Source organism: Pagrus major, chromosome 17 (genome assembly GCF_040436345.1).
Source record: "Pagrus major chromosome 17, Pma_NU_1.0".
Taxonomy (NCBI): Eukaryota; Metazoa; Chordata; class Actinopteri; order Spariformes; family Sparidae; genus Pagrus; species Pagrus major.
Genome location: NC_133231.1, coordinates 13049581 through 13069507, shown reverse-complemented (window position 1 = coordinate 13069507; position 19927 = coordinate 13049581). Strand labels below are relative to the sequence as shown.

Here is a 19927-nt window from a genome sequence, read left to right as displayed (position 1 = left end):
GGTTCTTACTTCCTCCTGTGACGCACAGTCAGACATAAGCAGCCTATTTCTTCTCTCAGTCTCCTCAGTTTCCTTTCTTTCTGTCTGTTAATGATTGACAGACAAGACCATACAGTGTGTATACAGAAAGGCAAAGCAGACCTAATGATTTTTATGTCTGACGGTCTGTGTGCTACTTTATAATCAGTTGAAAGATATATTGACAAACCCCACAGAGCAGAGTCAGAAGTTGCTGGCTAGTATTTTACATTTTCTCCACTTGTCTTATATGTTTATTCATCAGTTGTTAAGCCATTTGATTTGTCAATAAAACAAATTTTGTATGCATATCATTTTTTAAAATACTAAACCCAAGCAGAAAATATTTTCAATGAATTCCAGCAGTGACAAGTATAGCTTCTTTAAGGTTAGTCTTGAATATGTACTTGTAAATAGTTTAACTGATCAAGATGACCTTATTACAAATTACAAATAAGAATTCTGCTGATTTCGCAGGGGTTTCCTGGAGGGTCTGATCAACCCTCTCCAAGAACAGATGGAGGAGTGGAAAAGAGGAGTCAACACTTTGGACAAGGACCATGCTAAAGGTAGGACAAATGAAAATATAAGACGACATGCTGATCAAGAAATTACTTTGATTTCTTCAACATTTTAAAGCAATGTAATTTGCCAGTGTTTTAATAGTGTTGTTATTTCATCAGTTCTATTCACATTGTATTAGATTATCAAAAAGTGTATGAAAAACGGTACCTTTTTTACACAGTTAGTTTACTGATTTTACCTTTTCCATCTTAACCAGAGTATAAAAGAGCCCGGCAGGAAATAAAGAAGAAGTCCTCAGACACACTGAAACTTCAGAAGAAAGCAAAGAAAGGTAACAAAAAAAAACATATTTCATTTTTTATTTAAAACCAAAGCTTATATGAATTAACAAAAATAACACTACGAAGTGCAGTTAATCTGATAATGATGGAGACAAATCTTGCACTAACAATGTTCTACCAACACATTAAAAGTTTGACCACAAAGCATAAAAAGCAAAGGAACGTCACTGTATACACTAGCTTATTATCTTTATTGTGCAGACATAAAAACTAGCTAAGTATAGGGATCACCCGTTAAACAACTTGAAGCATTGTCTGCTTATCCAGTGAAAGATATCCATCTCAAGTGTCTGCCAGAGAATTTGTTCAGATTAAATTCTTCCAAAGTAAACAATTAAAATGCTTTTGTTATGCTCCACGCCTTAATCATGTTGCATGAAACTTGAGTCTGCTACGCCCCTCATGCTAAAAGATTAGCTTGGCTGAAATTCAGTCACTTCTTTTACAATAGAGCCTATGTTTCTACCTGCACTAACATCACTAAGACCAGATCTAAGAAAGATGTGTTTTTTATTGACCTTTATCTGCGAGAAGTCAGCATTCAGGACTAAAGAAAGAATCAGATTATTGAAACAACTTGTTAAGGAAAATGCCATCTTTTATTTCAAATAGGAAAAAAGTCCAAATTATATTTAAGGCATTTTTCATTAGACAGCAATGATGTGTGTCGAAGAAATTTGTCCTTTCTTATTAGACTTGTGCAGATCTTGTGAGGCTAAACATTACCTTACTTGGTAAACACTCTCTGAGAGGGCAGGGGCTTTTTCCATCTGCAGCTCTCTTGGCTCAGATTCTACATACACATTCACCTACCTAGATAGAAAAAATATCATAAACAAAAAAAGAATTAGATGAAGATGCTTCCAGTATGTTTTGGGATGTTGATAGTTAAAGTCAACTTATCAGTTGATGTCTCACATTCTTCAAATCGCAGATGTTCAGGAAAAAAGTATGAAAAAGAAAAAGGTCAATGTTTTTTTCTCCTCCTCCTATGCAATAGATTTAATTAACACTGTACATAGCGATCATTACTAGTACTGCTACAAATGGACTGTGCCATTCCCTTACAACTGTCTGCATGACTTTGATCATCATTAAAACCATTTTGTTTTTGTTCATGAAGCATATCCAACAAAATACTATTTTTTTAAAGTGATGTTTTGATGAATTTGAATTCAATGACCAATTAACCAGTGTGCCAGTGAGAGCAGTAACCATAATACTATTTTTCAGATGCTTCATCAGTTTGTCAGTATAGATGTGGCAACATATCAGTAGACTTTTGGTATCAGATAATGGCAGCTTTAAAAAAAAAACCTGATAATATGTGGGATTTCTTTTGAATAGGCAGACAGATTAATGTGACTGTCTATTAACGGAACTGCCAAAGATTTCTTTAAGAGAGGCATTTCTGTAAAGCTTGTTTTTGCACTTGCATTTGTACTAAGATTTAAGCATATCAGATAATTTGATAACAATATTGTCTGATACTGGTGTGAAACACCTCATAATGGTAATTGATTCCTACAGTGCTTGATCAGCTTCCAGACACACAAAATTGCACTTATAGGTGTTGGGTAGTGTTAAGTATTGGCACTCTTTTAGTTGACTTGGATCTTTTTCCTCTCCCTTTCCCCATGTGGTATCGATAACATCCTTCTCCTTATGCTGCACTGCAGCTGATAATCTAGGTAAGTTTGTGGAACAGATGCAGGTTGTTGCTTTCACTGTAATTTTTAACCAAGCATTTTGGTTGCATTGTGAAAAAGCCACCACAGTTATTGAGTTTACTGCAAAGATGCATGCATGCTCAATGTTTCTTCACAAATATGACAGCTATTACAGTCTATGGTTGTCACTATTTATTGATATACAGTCTGTGAATCCATTGCTTACATTAATTTCACAAACTGTCTTTTTTATCAGCTCTGTGGTGTCCACGTTAAGTTTGGTGCATGCTGGCAAGTTTTTGTTACTTTGCTTTGCACACCTTGTTTTGTCTTCAGTGAGCCACGTACCTGGTGATGAGACCATTTTGTTGCCAAAACAAAGCTTTAACTTTAGAAAATTGTAAAGCTTTATGATGCCTTTTGATTTTTTCCTTTCGACTACAACCTGTTTTCACTACAGAACTGATCATAAATAAAAAGGCAATAAAAAAGAAATGATTCAGAAACATTTAACTCAGCATTAAATTAATGTACAAGCATTTTAAACGTAAAGGCACCTCCAGCTACCAGTGTGACATCATGTTGTGGTTGCGTCCCCAAGATGTGAGCAAAGATAACTTCACTGAACTTTTGGTTCACCCAAAACGTCTGTAAATTAACTGAGCACAGAAATACAAACACAAATAAAATTGAAATACACAAATTTAGGAATGAGCTGGTCATACTTCTTAAAAGAAAAGTACTCAGTTTATGCACAGCAATAACACCCCATCTGTCTGCTTGTGTTGATGTTTGATATGTGTCTTGTGAGGGTGTTTTTCTGACCTGAGACCCCAGTCTTGCTAAGAAACAGCCTGTGACTGCAACCTAATGCAATCATTGGTCATGTGAAAGCTAGAGCAGCTAATCTCATTTCTCTGTGTGTGCACACTTATCAACATGTGCAGACTCCCTTTGGTAAAAACAACTGTAGGATATCAGCAAGATCTCTAAAACTTTAGATCGATTTTCGGTTTTATATCAAGATTTGATAAAACATGGATGAATATTAGATTGTACAAAGCTAACAAAAATTATTCTGCGTACAATAACATAATTTGCCATCAAAAAGGAGTCTCATTTTCTCTCACACACAAGTCAAAACCTTTCCTGCATGCTTCGGAATGAATTACCTAAGTAGTCACACAAATCTGATGATGGTGCTTATCTAAAGAACCTTAGTGTATGTTAGGGTGTGTCTCTGGTGTTACCATGATGTATTTGCTAGACTGGTAATTTTAGCAGACAATAACAGACATACACATGGGGCATCTGCAGTAAATCATCACTTAGTCATCCCAAGGGTATAAAACAGCCAGACAGTGATACATTGTATCTGTCACAAGTACTAACTGTCCTTAATTGAACACTGAAACAGCTTGTGAAATTTGCTTCAGAAAGGATTTGTTTATAATGCAGTCAGTGCCCACTGACCTTCAGTGAACCTCAGTATTTGTCTGTGGTTAAGGAGAAAGAGGAAGTAGCCATCAGGGCCTTGTCATTCACATAGTTGCACAAGTTATGGCACGGAGACTGGGAATGTGGACAACCCGAGGAACAGTAGAGACAAAGTTGTAACATAACAGAAGCTCAAGTTCAACACTAACAACCCCTCTGCTCACCACAAGTTAACATCTCATGCCAGGATGTGCCTGCATTGTCTCACATGTGTGTCCCTGTGACTGTGTGCAACCCTCCCCATCCCTGCAATTATGTTTTTTACATCCACAAAACAAGATGATTGAGAAATGGCAATGACTTTCTAGTCCATGTGTGGTCAGTTCAAAGTAGCTTATATTACTTACCCTTTATGGTGTGTTTCCACAGGAGCGCTGTGAGTACCATGAGCGTATGTATGTTTGGAATTGGTGAACTCATGATTTGCCTTTAAAGGCCTAAACTCAGGGAGTCTACTTCATGGAATTAAAATGAAAAAAGACATAAGGTGCTTCTAAAAGTGCATTTAGAAGCAAAGTGGCTCTGACTGTAATAATGTTCAGAACTACCCAAGGGTACTCATGGGCACGACCAAAACAGCAACAAAGAAAATATTTGGCTTTCCATCTGTCTCAGACAAAGTACCTCAACTTACAGTAGCTTCTTTCCAAAACCACTGCGGTTATGTTGAGAAAACAGTCTGCCAAGACTTGAACTAGTGGGAGACACCAGTATGCAGTATGCTCATGGTTTTGTTGCATGCCAAGGAGACACCACAGCATCGCTGGCTTTGGGACTTAAAAAGCTACTTTTCTACACTGAGGCCAACTAAGGCTTCAAGTTTGAATTGTTTTTTATTCAATTTGAAAACAGGGTTAATGAAAACACAGCTGTGGTGTGAAAGGAATATTTCACTGAGCATTACAACAGAGCCTACATTCACTCAGAGCCTCTTTTGGTGTCTTGCTGGATTGAACAATTTGCATGTTTTTTTTTGGGGGGGGGGGGGTTTGGCATAACCTTTCAATAGCTATTGGCCAGCTGTTTATAACTACTGATTTAAACATTATTTAAAATGTCAGCCCAGCTTACAAGTAATTTCCTTGGCAACAAGAACTAATTTCTCCCAGAGGGAAATTAATAACTCTGACTTTTTAAACCAGACTAATGAGTGAGGCCAGCCTAGCTCTTTCAGGCTCAGCCATACAGCCAGTTCTCCACAAAAACCTTGTACAATGTAATTGTATACTTGTCTGCTCAAAGGTGGCCTTCGGATCTACGTATATGAGACTGAAAATACATACTGCAATTTGGACTTTCCAGTCTACAGTCCATCTATGCCATCATGGTCTCCATACTGTAATATAGTAAGAACTGCCATAAACACACACATAACTAACATTCCTCTTAGAGTTTCAGACACCAAAGTTCCCACCAAGTTTGATGAAGTGGATTCCCTATAAATGGAAAATGGAAGTTTGTCTTTGTCTGTCAACAACCACTTAGTTCTAAGGAGCGTCTTAGACTCATATGTACTTAAAAATTGGAGCGATACTGCAAATTTTAGACCTTGAATTGACTATGTCATCGATATATTTACCAAACAATATGAAGATAACTTGGTGTTTCGGTTAATGGAGCAGTATTCACACGTTTTTTTTTAAAGAGTTGCATCCACCCAAAATACATAGTGGTGCAACTTCACCCATTCACATTGGACTTCTGTGATTTAAACATTTAGTCAGTTCTCACTAATGTCAGCTACACTGATACAAGTAGGCACGTAATGACAGTGAGAGTCTGCATTTGGTGCTTTTCCATCAACTTAGTTTGTGTGTGTGTGCTTGAAGCCATTGTTAATTGTCATTGTAACTGTGGTCTAGTCGACTGATTGGAGAGAGAAAGCAGTGGAAACAGAACTTCCCACATGCTGTGTCATGTATAATGTATAGACTGCAGTGACATATCAGAGAGGAAAGAGCTGATGCTTTGTCCTCAACATAGGACACACATCCTTATGTTTTACATTTGAGGTGAGGACAATTTTCCTGTGTAACTCTAGCTGAGTTTCTCTACTACTGATTTGCATGATATAGGTCCTCTCGGCTAATGTCAACGAAAGACGCCAGTTTGTTATCTGTGCCCAGACATAAGAGCGGGCCGACAGACCACAGAGTTGTTCACTATGGGTTTAACCTTGATGTAACTTGATGTAAGTCAAGACTGTGTGTGTGTGTATGTTTGTGTGTAAGTGTAGCTTGAGTGGTTAGATAATGCCTTTGAGGCCTGCTGTATGTCATCTTGGGCAGTCGCCAGCCTTCCTGCCTCTATAGAGAACTCGAGGGCTTGATTTGGCTTCAGGGTATCCTCTCTTAAACACACACACACACACACACACACACACAAACTCACACTCATGGAAATGCATGCAGCCACTGAATAGTGCTGAATAACAGCATAACCTTGGTATTGTCATTGCTCTGAGATGTTCCTGTATTTATATATGCATATTCAAACCCACATATAGACACCAGATGGTCTTGGAGGTACCTTGCACTCTTGTCATTCATGAAAACACACACAGGCATTCACACACACGCGCGCGCACACACACACACACACACACACACACGCACACACACACACAGCGTATAAGTGTTTGACAAAGGGCAGTGGAGTGATAGTCAAAACTCACTTTTGGCTATCTTGGCATAATAGATTTAAGTTTTTCGAGACAAGCACCAGTAGATAACCTTCTCGCCACCTCTGAACAAGAGACAGGAAACACTCTCATGATGAGAGTGGCCCTTCATGCTGAGATGATAGCCAAAAAGTAGTGGAGACAGTCAAATGCTGGCTTTGAAGATAGCCATGTCCACAATGAAAAGATAACACATGGAGCAGTAGTAACTGTCCAAAGCCAACACCAGAGAGAAGTGTTGTTTCACTGCTACATGATCATATTGTTTGTGAATATCCATGCATGTTACAGCAGCATAACTCAATTATTTTTTGTGTATGTGCTGTGAAGGAAGGCTTAGTGGTCAGATTTATCTCAGCACCTTGATTTTTGATTATTGTGAAGTAATAAATAGAGCAGTTTTTGTTCTCTTGTGAGTTGTGAGGTATATAAGGTATAAGGTTGTGAGGTATTATAATGTAATCCAATGATGTATATATTCTGTCTGTGTGTGTGTGTGTTTGTGTCCATTATGTTCCCAAGGTCGTGGTGATATCCAACCCCAGCTGGACAGCGCCATGCAGGATGTCAGTGATAAATACATTCTGCTGGAAGAGACAGAGAAGCAGGCCCTGAGAAAGGCTCTTATAGAGGACAGACAGAGATTCTGCTGGTTCGTGGCCATGCTGCGGCCTGTAGTGGTGAGTACAGCCGGGCAGAAAGAGATAAATGAGTCTTAAGAAAGCACTGAGTGAACATCTTTGCTTTTTGTTTTAGTCCTAGAGACTGGAAAGACGAATTTTCATACACTCTACTTCATCACACTGCTCAAATATGTATATTTTGTTCTCCAGACCACCATTGATAAGTTTTTTATACTACTGCTGCTATCTAAAGAGGACCTTTTTCAGCTCATTCTACTACACAAAAATCTCTTCTGACTGTGCCATTTATTCTTTTAGGACGAGGAGATTTCTATGTTGGGAGAGGTCACACATCTCCAAGCGATCTCTGATGACCTCAAAGCGCTGACCTCTGACCCTCACAAGCTTCCCCCTGCTAGTGAACAGGTGAGGAAAAAACATCAGAGATGAAACACTGTTTGAACAATGAACTGAAACTAAAACCACTGACCTTCATCCAACTGACACATAAAATCCTGTTTTGGTCCTGTATGACTTTTTGATTTGTTTTAAGGTTTACATTCCTTGTATTAAAAAAATATTTGTTTAATGCCTTTCCCCATCACAAGAACGAATAAGGAGTATGACTAATTTTCCTCCTGCTCAGGTGATCTTGGACCTGAAGGGCTCAGACTACGGTTGGTCATATCAAACGCCGCCCTCATCCCCCAGCACCACTATGTCCAGGAAGTCTAGCATGTGCAGGTAAGCTCCTACAGCCAATAACAACACTCATGGCCACAAAAAAAATGGGTAGATGCTTTGTCTCTCAAGTACACATTTACCTGCTGTACCCATAAAGCCTTGTTGAGATCCAGAGTGCTTCAAAATGATGTTGAACGGAAAATCATGGTCAGCCATTGAGGTGAAACCACTTACAATGTCTATATTTGGTCAAGTTAGAGATTATAGTGTAGCCTGACATGTATACATGCAGATTCTACTAAAATGGGCAAATGTGTCTTGTTGACCCCACCAATCATTTTGAGTGTTCTCAGGAGACTGCTAACATCAGTGTTATATGGTGGGGAACAAGAACAGAGAACAACTTTCATGTTGCCCAATCTATGTCTGCCACCCAGTGGTCAATATGAGCTGAAGTAGTTAATGTTTTGGTTCATCTCCTCTTTGTTAGTTATAGTTATTAATAAATTCACCTCACTGAGAAAAACTGTTTTAAGTAGACCTTAAAGGAAAAGCACGCAAATATTTTTTTATATTGCATGGTTAGTACGAAAAATGACAGGATCAGATAAAAGAAAAACTCAGGATTAGAGGTTAGAGAACTTGGTGCACTTTTGCATTTGCTGTTCAGACAGTGTCTTCGATCTTCTGTCCTCTGTGCTTTTTGGTGTTCTCCCAATGATTTTTCCTGAACTGCTCTGGTTTATAGAAAGACATTTTATTCCTGGGTTCTGTATTGCTTCGCATTTGAAAACTGTTCAGAAATTCACTTTCACTGAAATTGACAAATCATTGTGAGACAGCAGCTTTTATGATTTTATTTCCTTCCAATATATAACACATTTTGCGTAGTTTTCCCTTGTTCTTGTGCACTTTTTTGTTAAGTTTATACATGATTTGATACATATTGTATCTATTTTCCATAGTACAGAATTTGCAATATACCATCTGCTTCAAATTGTCGCTTTCAAGTCTCAATTCACACAGTAATTAAACCCAATGTTTACGCTGTTTTTGCTTTTCATGATTGTTCTGTGTGAAGATTCTTAAAAGGCTGTCTCAAAGGCATGAAATCTTGTGATTTCTTGCCTGTAATTATTGTCATTATGATATCACGCCTCTTCTGTTGGTTTGTTTTGTTGTTTTGATTGGATTGGCCTCAGTCACTGCCTGCTGCATCTTGGTGTGCTGTGTTAATTGTTTCCCACCCTGTCTCCTCCACATTCCCCCCAATCCTCTGCCTTCATTCCCTCCCTATTATTCCTTTTATCTCTTTCTTATCCTTCCTTCTTTTATCCATGGCTTTTGGGTGCACTTGATTCTCTTTACCCCGCCTGTCACTGGCAAACTTCTCCTTCATCTGGTCCTCCCCTAATCCCTCACCCCTTCCCCTTTCACAGTAGTCTGAACAGCGTTAACAGTAGTGACTCCAGGGGATCCAGTGGCTCTCACTCTCATTCTCCTTCCTCCTCTTCTTCCTCCTCTTCCTCACACCACCTCTTCCACCACCATCACCCTCGCCATCGGTACCGCAGCTCCACGCTACCCCAGCAGGCCCCAGTTCGACTCTCTAGCATCTCCTCCCACGACTCGGGCTTCATTTCTTCATCACACGACCAATACACGTCGTCCAAATCATCCTCGCCAATGCCAGCTGAAACAAAGGTAAGAAAAAAACCTCAGCTACCCACACTTAACCATAGTTTTGGCTCTAAGTATGCACACATGGTTGAGACAAGACTATAAAACCGCATATGCTCTATGATTTACAAGTCATTGTAGTCGGAGACAGAGAGAAAACCCCAAATCAGCGATCCACACAACTATTTTCTCACACATCTCCCAAGCCACAAAGAGAGGCAGTTAGCTGGCAGCAGTAAGTGTATGTGATCATGGTGAAATCATTTCACTGCTATTATTATAGCATAAATGCACAGGAAATTAGTCTGCCTTCATTCTAGCCCAGGGCAAAGCAGGTCAGGCCTATCCTGCTATTAAAGAGCCGACCGCTGTGACAGAGTGTGGTTCAGTTAAACTTGCAGAGGCTTGACCGTACTGCGTATTGTATTTTCATTAAATGTATCACAGTAAAATGACATGTTACAGTGTCAACAGAATTACAAGAGCTGAGGAAGTGCCTCTATCAGCAGGGCTCATTCTGTCAGTTTTATCTAACCATCTGACACAGGATTTCAGATGATTATCTATGTGATTGCCTAGGGGATTGTCCACGTGGGGTTTGTGGTTTTGAGATCAACCATGAGAGTGGCTGCACTAGATGACGTTTTGTAAGCACGCCAGCAACCACAGTTCCCCTGTCCAGAACACACTGGTATAGTCTGACTCCAAGTTTTTATGATGCAGTGAAGGTGGTTTGGCAAGTCCATACCCGACCCATTTACAGTACTGTCCCAGGAATAAGCCCTCTGATTGCCTCATTCTCAGTGTAGTTACTGTAGTTGGCGTTTGAAAGAGAACAGGCTCATGGTTAAACAGGGATTTCAGGGCTTTACTCCTTAACCCAAGGCCAACAAGGCAGGGACACGACATGTACTTAATGTTGATCTCTCTATTTCCATCCATTTTGGACATACACCTTTTATGTAGGCTGATGTTCTGTGAATAACCCCTATCCTTAACTTCCCTCTGGAGAGTAGCATGGATTAAGTATCATATTATTAATATTAATTAAATAACCAGGGCTTTAATTGCTAATGGATCCTTTTTAAATATGTGACACATGTTGAGTTTGTGAGAATACATCCATAAGAAGAAGAATTTTGCCTGTGCTTCATTTTAACACTCCAACACTGCTGATGTCCATGCAATTAATGCTGGTATGACTCCCAGTGCACCTTCTCTACAGCCTCTGCAGTCACTTGGCTGTACTCACTCACTAACTGCTGAGAACTGCGGAAAAGTTGCCACTGCTCTCTAACAAACTGCTTCTCTCTGCTTATGTCTGTCTACCTGCTGACATGTCTGTCTTTGCAATTCCTCCCCTCTGTACACGTCTGTCCGTCTCTCTTTCTCCTCCCTCTGTCTGGTCTTGTCTCATTGCCCGCTTGCTGCTGCCCTCGCTGTTCCAGCCTTATCCCACTTCCAGCTCCTCTGAAGTGTCAGAGACTGGGCAGCTTCACAGTGACTGCAGCTCCCCCTCCTCTCGAGGTGCTGCTACTGCACCTCAGCACGCTACTGACAAGGTGAAACACACTCAGCCACTATAAACCTTACACTGTTTCTCATAAATGTCTACTCTGTACCAGCATTACACGCACCGCTACCTCCTAATACTAAACTTCAAACTTGGCTACACATTTCATCGACTTGAGTTTATCACAGTAATGTTGAAGCACCCTCCAAACTCCATGTGCATGTGCATCCCTTTCATCCCTCCAGTTTTAATTCAGTTCAGCATTTGTGACCATTTCCTTTGTTCCATATTGGATTTCTTGTTTTTTCCTTTGAACTCTTCTCCTCAGTGAAGGGGTCTACTTTGATTTTTTTATCATTTCAATAATTTATCCCATGCTGTGTTTGTTCTGTTTTGTTTGTCTGTTACAATCCCTCCTCCCACCGGCATCCAGTTATCCAATGGTTATGACCACTACAGTCCAGCCACTTCCCCTTACCTCCATAGCAACGGGGGGAGTTTGGGGTCAGGTTCAGGCACTGCCTTCCCCTTCTTCCCTGCTTCCTCTTCATCCTCCACCTCCTCCTCCAGTCCCACCCGTTCATGGTCACGTCCAGCCTCAGCCTTGCTCCCAGACTACCCTCACTACTGCACGTTGGGACCCATGGTACCCTCATCACGAGTGCCCAGCTGGAAGGTTTGTTCATGAGCTCGGTTTTGATGATCAACTTACTCCCATCCTCCTTGTCAACAGTTTGTGCAAGCCTTGTTCATTTTTTCCTGACTGTATAAATCCATTTTCAATTCATCAGTTTGATTCTTTACTTCACTTAAATCTGAAGATGTTACAACTAAGAGCTGAACAAAAAGGGGGAAAAGATTTTTCTCTGTTCCAAAGCTGAACAGAGAAATGGAAAGCACAACACTGACATGTCTGTCTTTACAGGACTGGGCCAAGCCAGGCCCGTATGACCAGCCCATGGTCAACACACTGAGGAGGAAGAAAGACAAGGAGAGCCCAGCAGTAGTGGACACTAATGGTAGTGTGGGTAATGACAGCAGTCCGGCCTCCATCTCAACCTCAGCGCCAGCTCCGGCTGTGCTCCAGACGTCAGCATCAGTGGAGGAGAAGAACAGGACTGTGGCTGCACCTCTCAAGGTCAGTTGAAGTCTCATACTGTTTGTGTTCTCTACAGCAGCTCTTTGTCTAAATGTAATTAACACAGCCTGCCTTCATTTAGAAAATCCAGCCAGACAGTCATCTTTTTTTGGGGTGGTTGTTTAGTCTCTCTTTTTTTTCATAGCACATAGCACACCTTTATGTTGTGCTTCTTTAGCAACAGTTTTACTTTACCTGTATTATTACCTTTCTTCTCCCCCCCTCGTAGACTCTAGTCATGTCATGCTAATAAGTCACTTTTAATAATAGCATGTGAGAAGTTTGCTGTCAGCCTTAGCACAACTGCAGGCTCTCCGTCAATTGTTGATTCATCTGATTGATAGTTTTTGATGTTTTCTATTGTTAGATGCAAAGGAGCTCCATATGTTTTCAGACATTCTGTCCACTTTTATGCTTCTTCACTCTCAACTATGTGCTTGAAAACATCACTACTTTACTGTAGCCATATCCAGCTGATTGCAAATTCCCACAAAAAAATTGCAGTTATTTACCTTTTGAAGTCTCCCAATACTGGACAAAGCACAGTAACAACACAGCAACTGTGTTTTTAAGGTGACTTCACATTTAACTTCTAGCAGGCTGATGTTTTTGTCGTCATGCCATTTTGCGCAAATGAATGAGCCCTCCACTGCTAATGTTCCCATCTAATGACTTTAATGAGTTGTACCTAATGCTTTTAATGACCTAAATGAATTGTACCTGACTGTATCCAGACAGCCAGACTGTCTGACCGTATTACCAAATGTTTTTGTCACTGGGTGATTACTCCAGGCTGGTGATATCCAGGCCCATGAGGAACTGGCTCTAGCCTTATCCAGAGGTCTGGAACTGGACACCCAGAGGTCCAGTCGCGACTCCATCCAGTGTTCCAGTGGCTACAGTACACAGACGAACACACCGTGCTGCTCTGAAGACACAATACCTTCACAAGGTAACACACTTTCTCAAAGTCCACAGCCAACCACTTTTTCTTTTATCCTCTACTATCAGAATATACAACATCTCATTATGTTTTTAATTTGTTCTTAGTATCAGATTACGACTATTTCTCAATGGCTGGAGATCAGGAGCCTGAGCAGCAGCAGTCTGACTTCGACAAGTCCTCCACCATTCCCAGAAACAGTGACATCAGTCAGTCTTACAGGCTCATGTTCCAGAGCAAGCGGCCAGCCTCCACAGCCGGCCTGCCCAGCACACAGGCTGCTTACCCTGGACAGGGGGCCTACCCCGCAGGACCCTATCCCTCCACACCTATCCACACTGGAGCTTATCCTCCGACCCCTACAGGTACAGGCTGCACTGGAAGTGTAACAATTGGATAGTTACACTTCCATCTTTCTATTTTTGTCTTTTTGATGCTGTGTATTTGTTGGATCTTGTCAATAACAGCAGCTGCTCTATAATGTACCGAAATGTATTTTATTAGTATTAAAATCAATTTTCTTGACTGATCTTTTGTGTTCTGTCATTGCAGGCTCAGGTCAGGGCTTTTATTCTGGATCTAGCTCCCATAATGCCTCTGGCTCCTATTCTACAGGCCATGGTCCAGTTATCGTCACCCCTGGAGTTGCCACAATCCGCCGCACCCCCTCTTCAAAGCCTTCCGCCCGCCGTTCAGGCTCAGTTGGGGGTACAGGCCCCATCCCAATTCGTACGCCGGTCATCCCTGTAAAAATCCCTACGGTGCCTGATATGCCAGGAGCAGTTAATGGGAGCAGGAGTGCAGAGGAGATGGGGGGAGGAAGAGGAGGAGTGGATGACAGTCCAGATTCTCCGACATTTGCAGGAGGCGGGGATGCTGGCACGCTGCCTATGGTGTCCTGGAGCGGTCAGGCTACAACGAATCCTCCCAGTGTACCCCTGCCTAACCAGCAGCACCTTCAGAGTGAGACAGGGCAGGAAGGAGGAGGAGAAGAGGCAGGAGAAGGGAGAGAAGGCAACATGCTGGTGGCCATTCGCAAGGGGGTCAGGCTCAAGAGAACCCTCACCAATGATCGCTCCGCGCCACGTATCGCATGATGACATGTTATAGAAGTTGAGGCTAACCCTTCAACATACTTGTAAATGAAGTCAAAGGCTTTGCGGATAGAAACGTGATGTACAGAATCAAAAGGCTTCTTATGCTAGTATGAGAAATCAATTACACCTGTTCTACATATAGTGTTTCTCATTCTGTAAATTTCCACCTGTGAGAATACCTCACTGCAGACAGCATCTGTAACAAGTCTCAAGGAAGAAAATATATTGAAATTATGTGAAGCGAGGTATGTTGACATATTGGTGTGGACCTTAAGTGGATCACAGGCCTACTTGAGGTAGATTCTTGGATAAGTTGAGTAATTGTAGAAGCCTGTATATGTAGGGATAAGACCTAGTTTCTCTCATTGGTCCTCGAATAAGCACTACAATGTTTTCCAAAATCCGAGCCTGCAGCTGCGTAATGAAAAACATGAGGATGTTTTTTGTAGCATTACACCACAGTGTGTTTGTTTCTTTAAGAGGACAGCGAAGACATATTATACAGACATGTATCCAGTACTCTCTCTGAGGCAGAGGGCTGGACAAGGACAATGTGTATTCTCAGTTTAAAACAGACTCAACTGTATGATTTGTAAAAACTCATTGTTTAGGGAGTGTGTTGTACCACCGTGGGATGAATAAGCATTCCAACTGCCAAGCAACTTGGCAGAAGGAGCACAACAGCCAATGCAAGTACTTCACAGCATCGAGAGAGCAATATTCAGTTGCGCTAATGGCTCCAGTGGTCCGCCGTCGATCGCACCATTTGGCATCTCCTGAACTGCTTTGACTGCTTAAATGGAGGGCAGAAGGGTGCCGTGTTGTCGAAGCTGTCTTCCACTAGGACACTTGAATACGAGAGATGTCCACAGTGCCAACATGGGCAGGGCTGTGACCAATAACTTGTGTTAGGAGACTACAGCGTGACTAAAGCGTCACATGGTTGATGCTGTGACATTAAGAGACACTACACATCCTGTTTTGTTATAGTTGTTTTAGTATTTACATGATGTGTACATAATTTTTGCACGTCTCTGTTGCTGAGGAGTGTGTCGGTGCTTCTCGCTCTCTGTATCTTTGCTATGTTTCCTTCCTCCATGGTGCCAGAATCATTAAGTTCCACATCTTTCACAGGTTTTCAAACAACGATCATCAAACTCCACTGACTTTGGATGTGAATCAGTTTTTTTTTTCCATATTTTTTTCCAGTATGAATATAATTTAATCTGCATTATCTACATGCTGAGCTTTGTAGAACTCCTCAGTGGTTCGTGTTTATATATTAGCCCTTATATATTCTTTCCTAAAGCATTTACTAGCCATGCTGCAACCTGCTGCGCATCGATTGCTCATAACATTACTAATAAATGTCAGAGTACAGATGTGCCATGTCCAAACTCAATGTTAGTTCAAATTTATATGTATTATTAAACATTTTATAGAAGTTATGAGAAAAAAAATATTTTTGATGTTTTGAAAGACATGAGTAGAAAGGTGTAATTGGTACTGCCATACAGTTTTTATTGTTCTGCCCGATTGCTGTTATATGAACTCTTTGTTGGCTTTGAAACGCATGTAGCATGCCTGCTCATGTCCTTTTAATTTATCAGGTTTTTCCATCTGTCATCTCCAATTTTTGGTCTTTTGATTTTTTGTAATAGCATCAAATGTGACACGTCTGGTATGTACAGATATTTTCAAGCTAAAAATTAGGAAATTACATGAACATCCAGTGTATAATTTAAGAAATACATGTCACCCGGGGCACATTTAAATATTCTCTTTTTATATGAACATTAAGATCATTTGCAGATGTGACTGCAGCGTTGTGAGACAGTAGGCTAAAAGCAATTAATATCCCTGAGTTACAGTCTGTACTTTAATTTTAATTTCAGTTCAAGCACTGTGAGACCAAGGCTACTACAAGATGTATGAAAGTGTAAATGTTAATTAGCTGTACAAGTTAGTCCAAAAACTCACACATTTTTAATTTATTTTCTTCTTTTTCTTTCTCCTATCTCTATTTTTATACTCATATGTAAAATATCCGATTAACCGAGTAGTTTCCTGTTGTTTCCTCTCCGTGCATGTACCATCTGATGACGTGTTGTTTCATCAGTGAATTGTTCATGTTTTTGTCCCTTATTTCACACGTACATGCATAAACTGCATTTAATAATCGCAGCACAGTGAGTTCCTCTGACTTCCAGGTACCAACAGAAGTCAGAAATGTGTTTAAAAAGTTAAGTTTTAGTTGTGTAACAGAGAGGCTTGCATCAGTATTATGGGTTCAGATTTAGAGACAAATGGTCATTTGCATGATGCAGAGCTGATCTCTGTTCCCTGAGTGTGATTGAAAGTGTTTGTACCCCAGTTATTTACAACTGATTTCAGGTAAAATGTTAATAAACAGTTTATCTGATAGGCATCTTATAAGATTTGAACAAATGGCACACTGCCCACACTGTCTATTATAATCTGAGTTTCCCAAATACATCTAAGCATTGAAATCCAGTTTGTTTCTTTATTTTTAACAGGTTCCTTATGTATTTGATGTAATTGAAAGTTACAATAGGAGGAATAACAGCAACAGAGGGGATGACAAAAACTAAAGGTATCATCAACCCATTTGCATACTAAATTAAATACCCCTTAACGGTTTAATTTTCATGATTCAAGATAATATTACTGCTCAGATGTTTTGGGAAACTCAGCATTCAGTTCTCGATATTGTTCATGATGTTAATATGTTTTGTTTTTGTATGATTTTTGGCCGTCCACCTGTCTAAAACTTGTATTATAAACCTGTAATTTCCATATTTAAATTGCTAGCATAAATATATATTATATCAGAGTTGCCAAATGTCAGTATATCCTATGAATAAGAAGTTTATAGTTTGTGAGGGTTTGAAAGTACGATTAAACCTGGTCTCTAGTTTAGGTTTTTAGCTTCTGTTCCCCCTCTGAGGAGAGTTGACCTCTCTGTCTGTCCCTGTACAGTTCAACAGGCTATGATGCAGTTTGTTTCAGGAAGTAAAAGATTGTTATTTTTTGTGTAATGACAGCTTTAGCAATACAATAAAAGTATAAATTTTGCTTTGGCTCACTGACTTCTTGAATGTGTCCAACCCTCTGTGTGTACCAAGACTGTCAAATACTTCGTTTTTCTTTAATTGAAACTAGGAGGCTAAAATCTTCTATAATACTTTATACTCTTACTATATTATAATTTGCAAAACACAAAATCTAATGGCAAATCAGTTAAGAACATTTGAAGTTATTAAAGACACAACACATAAATCAGGGTGATGTATGTTGTCAGAAAAACCAAAAAGGTTCATCTCCTCCAGGTGGCCCCTTATCTCAAGCTCAAGTCCTGACAGGCTGTGACAGGCAGGTGTTCACCTGTTTAGCCTCAGTTTGCAAAAAAAAAAGACATTTTCATTACAATTTGTGCAACATTTGAATGGAAAACTCACTGGGGTTGAGGTCAACAAGCTCAGTGCTTGTTGGAGCGACCATCAGTGTAATAAACAGATGATAATCTTGGTGTTGGCCACCAGGGGTCGCTCTTGCCTGAGCTCCTTTTCAACACTTAAACCTGATTTACAGCTTCTCCTTCATCACTCCTCTCATCCTCAGTGGCCTGACAACAACTGGCGTGATCAATAAATGTGCAGCCAAAATCGTGAATCTGCCTCTCTGACGTAGAAAAAAGACTTGAAATAAATCAGGGAATATTCATCATATTCAAAAAGCCCCTTTTCCTTTTTTTGCCTCAACTTACAGGCCTCCTCCTTTGAAACAAATAACTTCCACATGGTGTCATATTTTCTGTGGGTGTGGACTGACTGTGGCCTGGATGAATAGCTCAAATGCCCCGCGTGCATAATAGCAGAGAGGGATGGGCACAAATCAACCACACACACACACCTTCAGCTAATCCTGAGAGAGCCTGTCTGTGATTATATAGTATTACTGATTTTTAAATCTCAGCTGATCTCACTGTAAGATGCTCCTTTTTGTGCTCTCATAGAAAGTATCATATTAATCTTCCAGTGACATATCACAACTGGATGGGATATTTATTGTATGCATGTTAAAATCTGAAAACAGATAGGCTACATCATGTGTGTAATCATTAATTCGCAGGGAAAATTTCTCCCCTCCACCACGTGAGTACCACTGCCTTGTCCATTGTGCCTGCGCGCCGCTGACTGTACGTACGCGTGTCGGTGCCGTCAGAGTTACGCACGGAGGAAAGCAGCGCCGCTATTGGAAAATATTTTCGGGTCTGCCGGAGCCCTCCCATCCGCCTCGCTCTCTCTCTCTCTCTCGCTCTCTCTCTCTCTCACCATCCTGTCAGCCAGAGGTGCTCACACCATCCGGGATTACGCTCGCAAAAATGTGATTTTGGACAAATCCCACAGTCAGTCGAGGTTTCGGTGCTCCTATCTGGACGATCTCTCTGCGGGCGGATACGAGCCGTGCGCCCCGGAGCAGCTCCTCTGTCGTCCTCTAAGGTTTCCTGTGGAGGTTGTCGGACGGGACAGCGGAGCATCGACTGAGGTGCGTCCGATAAGACAAGTTGCAGTTTTGATTTGTGGACGGCTGTCGCATCTTCTCCTACTTTCTGCTCCCCGGGAGGCGTGTACATTGAGCTTGAATCGACATGTTGTCAGATAATGTGTGTTTGTTGTTGTCAGGCCCGTGTTTTTTTGCCCTTAAATAACCCAGGCTGCGTCCAGATGGAGGATGTGATCGATTCAAATCGTAGCTGAATTCTCGTGTCATGTGTTTTAGATGAATCTAGGCTCAGTGTGTTAACCGGGCCTGTTGTGTTGTCCTCCATCAGATCATCTTTACTCTACCCCCCGTCCCAGAGATGCTGCCCTGCCTGCGGAGAGTCCTGCGGCCCGCCCTCTCTCTGAGAGCCGGGACCGGGTTGGCCACAGCCGGACTCAACAACTACCAAACACCCGCCGGAGCGTCCCCGGCACGGTTCGCTCCGGAGCCCCACTTCCCCGCGGTGGTGCAGCGGTGTAACCTGGGCACACACCCGCTGAAGGAGCCCGTGGAGCCCCTCAACTCGCCCCAGGGTGCCAAGGAGTTTATTTATAGCCTCCATCCGACTGAGCGCACCTGTCTGCTGAGGGAGCTGCACAGGTTCGAGTCCATAGCCATAGCTCAAGGTAGGTAGTGTGCACTATACAGTTATATACAGCTTTGTTTAAAGTGGTGTATGACAGGAGAATCAATGGAAATAGAGACATGCTTTTTAAAGTAACACAAGTAATGAGTACACAAAATACACACCATCTGTTAATGAATGAAAACCCTTCATCACAAAATGCTTTATTGGAAAAAATGTTTGTTTAAATAAGTTATAATTGATGTTAATGGCGTTTGCATCAGTGTTCACCTACCAGCCTAATTATCATTGATTCAGTTCCAGGCTGTTATAACACATCAAGGGATTGATTTGAATCCCCTGAAGGTTAATGGAAGTCTGGAAAGA

General features: G+C 41.1%; 2 protein-coding genes across 6 annotated transcripts in view; both read left to right on the top strand.

Annotated features, from left to right (window-relative positions):
• Positions 1-17505, top strand: part of LOC141011408 (protein MTSS 1-like) — a 50199-nt gene extending 32694 nt beyond the window's left edge. The window contains exons 5-17 of one of the 5 annotated variants that reach the window (XM_073484562.1): positions 496-587; positions 800-874; positions 2564-2575; positions 7254-7411; positions 7673-7780; positions 8001-8098; positions 9613-9742; positions 11167-11280; positions 11665-11907; positions 12157-12369; positions 13162-13321; positions 13420-13677; positions 13865-17505. In XM_073484562.1, coding sequence (XP_073340663.1) covers positions 496-587; positions 800-874; positions 2564-2575; positions 7254-7411; positions 7673-7780; positions 8001-8098; positions 9613-9742; positions 11167-11280; positions 11665-11907; positions 12157-12369; positions 13162-13321; positions 13420-13677; positions 13865-14409 — 2206 coding nt within the window. In that variant the 3' untranslated portion in view covers positions 14410-17505. Of the gene's footprint in view, positions 1-495; positions 588-799; positions 875-2563; positions 2576-7253; positions 7412-7672; positions 7781-8000; positions 8099-9477; positions 9743-11166; positions 11281-11664; positions 11908-12156; positions 12370-13161; positions 13322-13419; positions 13678-13864 lie in introns of all 5 variants that reach the window. The other 4 variants (XM_073484558.1, XM_073484563.1, XM_073484559.1 and 1 more) reach the window with 4 other exon arrangements.
• A 1415-nt stretch (positions 17506-18920) lies between these two features.
• The window catches only part of LOC141011409 (transmembrane protein 65-like), a 42583-nt gene continuing 41576 nt past the window's right edge, over positions 18921-19927 (top strand). The window contains exons 1-2 of the mRNA XM_073484564.1: positions 18921-18978; positions 19265-19601. Coding sequence (XP_073340665.1) covers positions 19295-19601 — 307 coding nt within the window. The 5' untranslated portion in view covers positions 18921-18978; positions 19265-19294. The remainder of the gene's footprint in view (positions 18979-19264; positions 19602-19927) is intronic.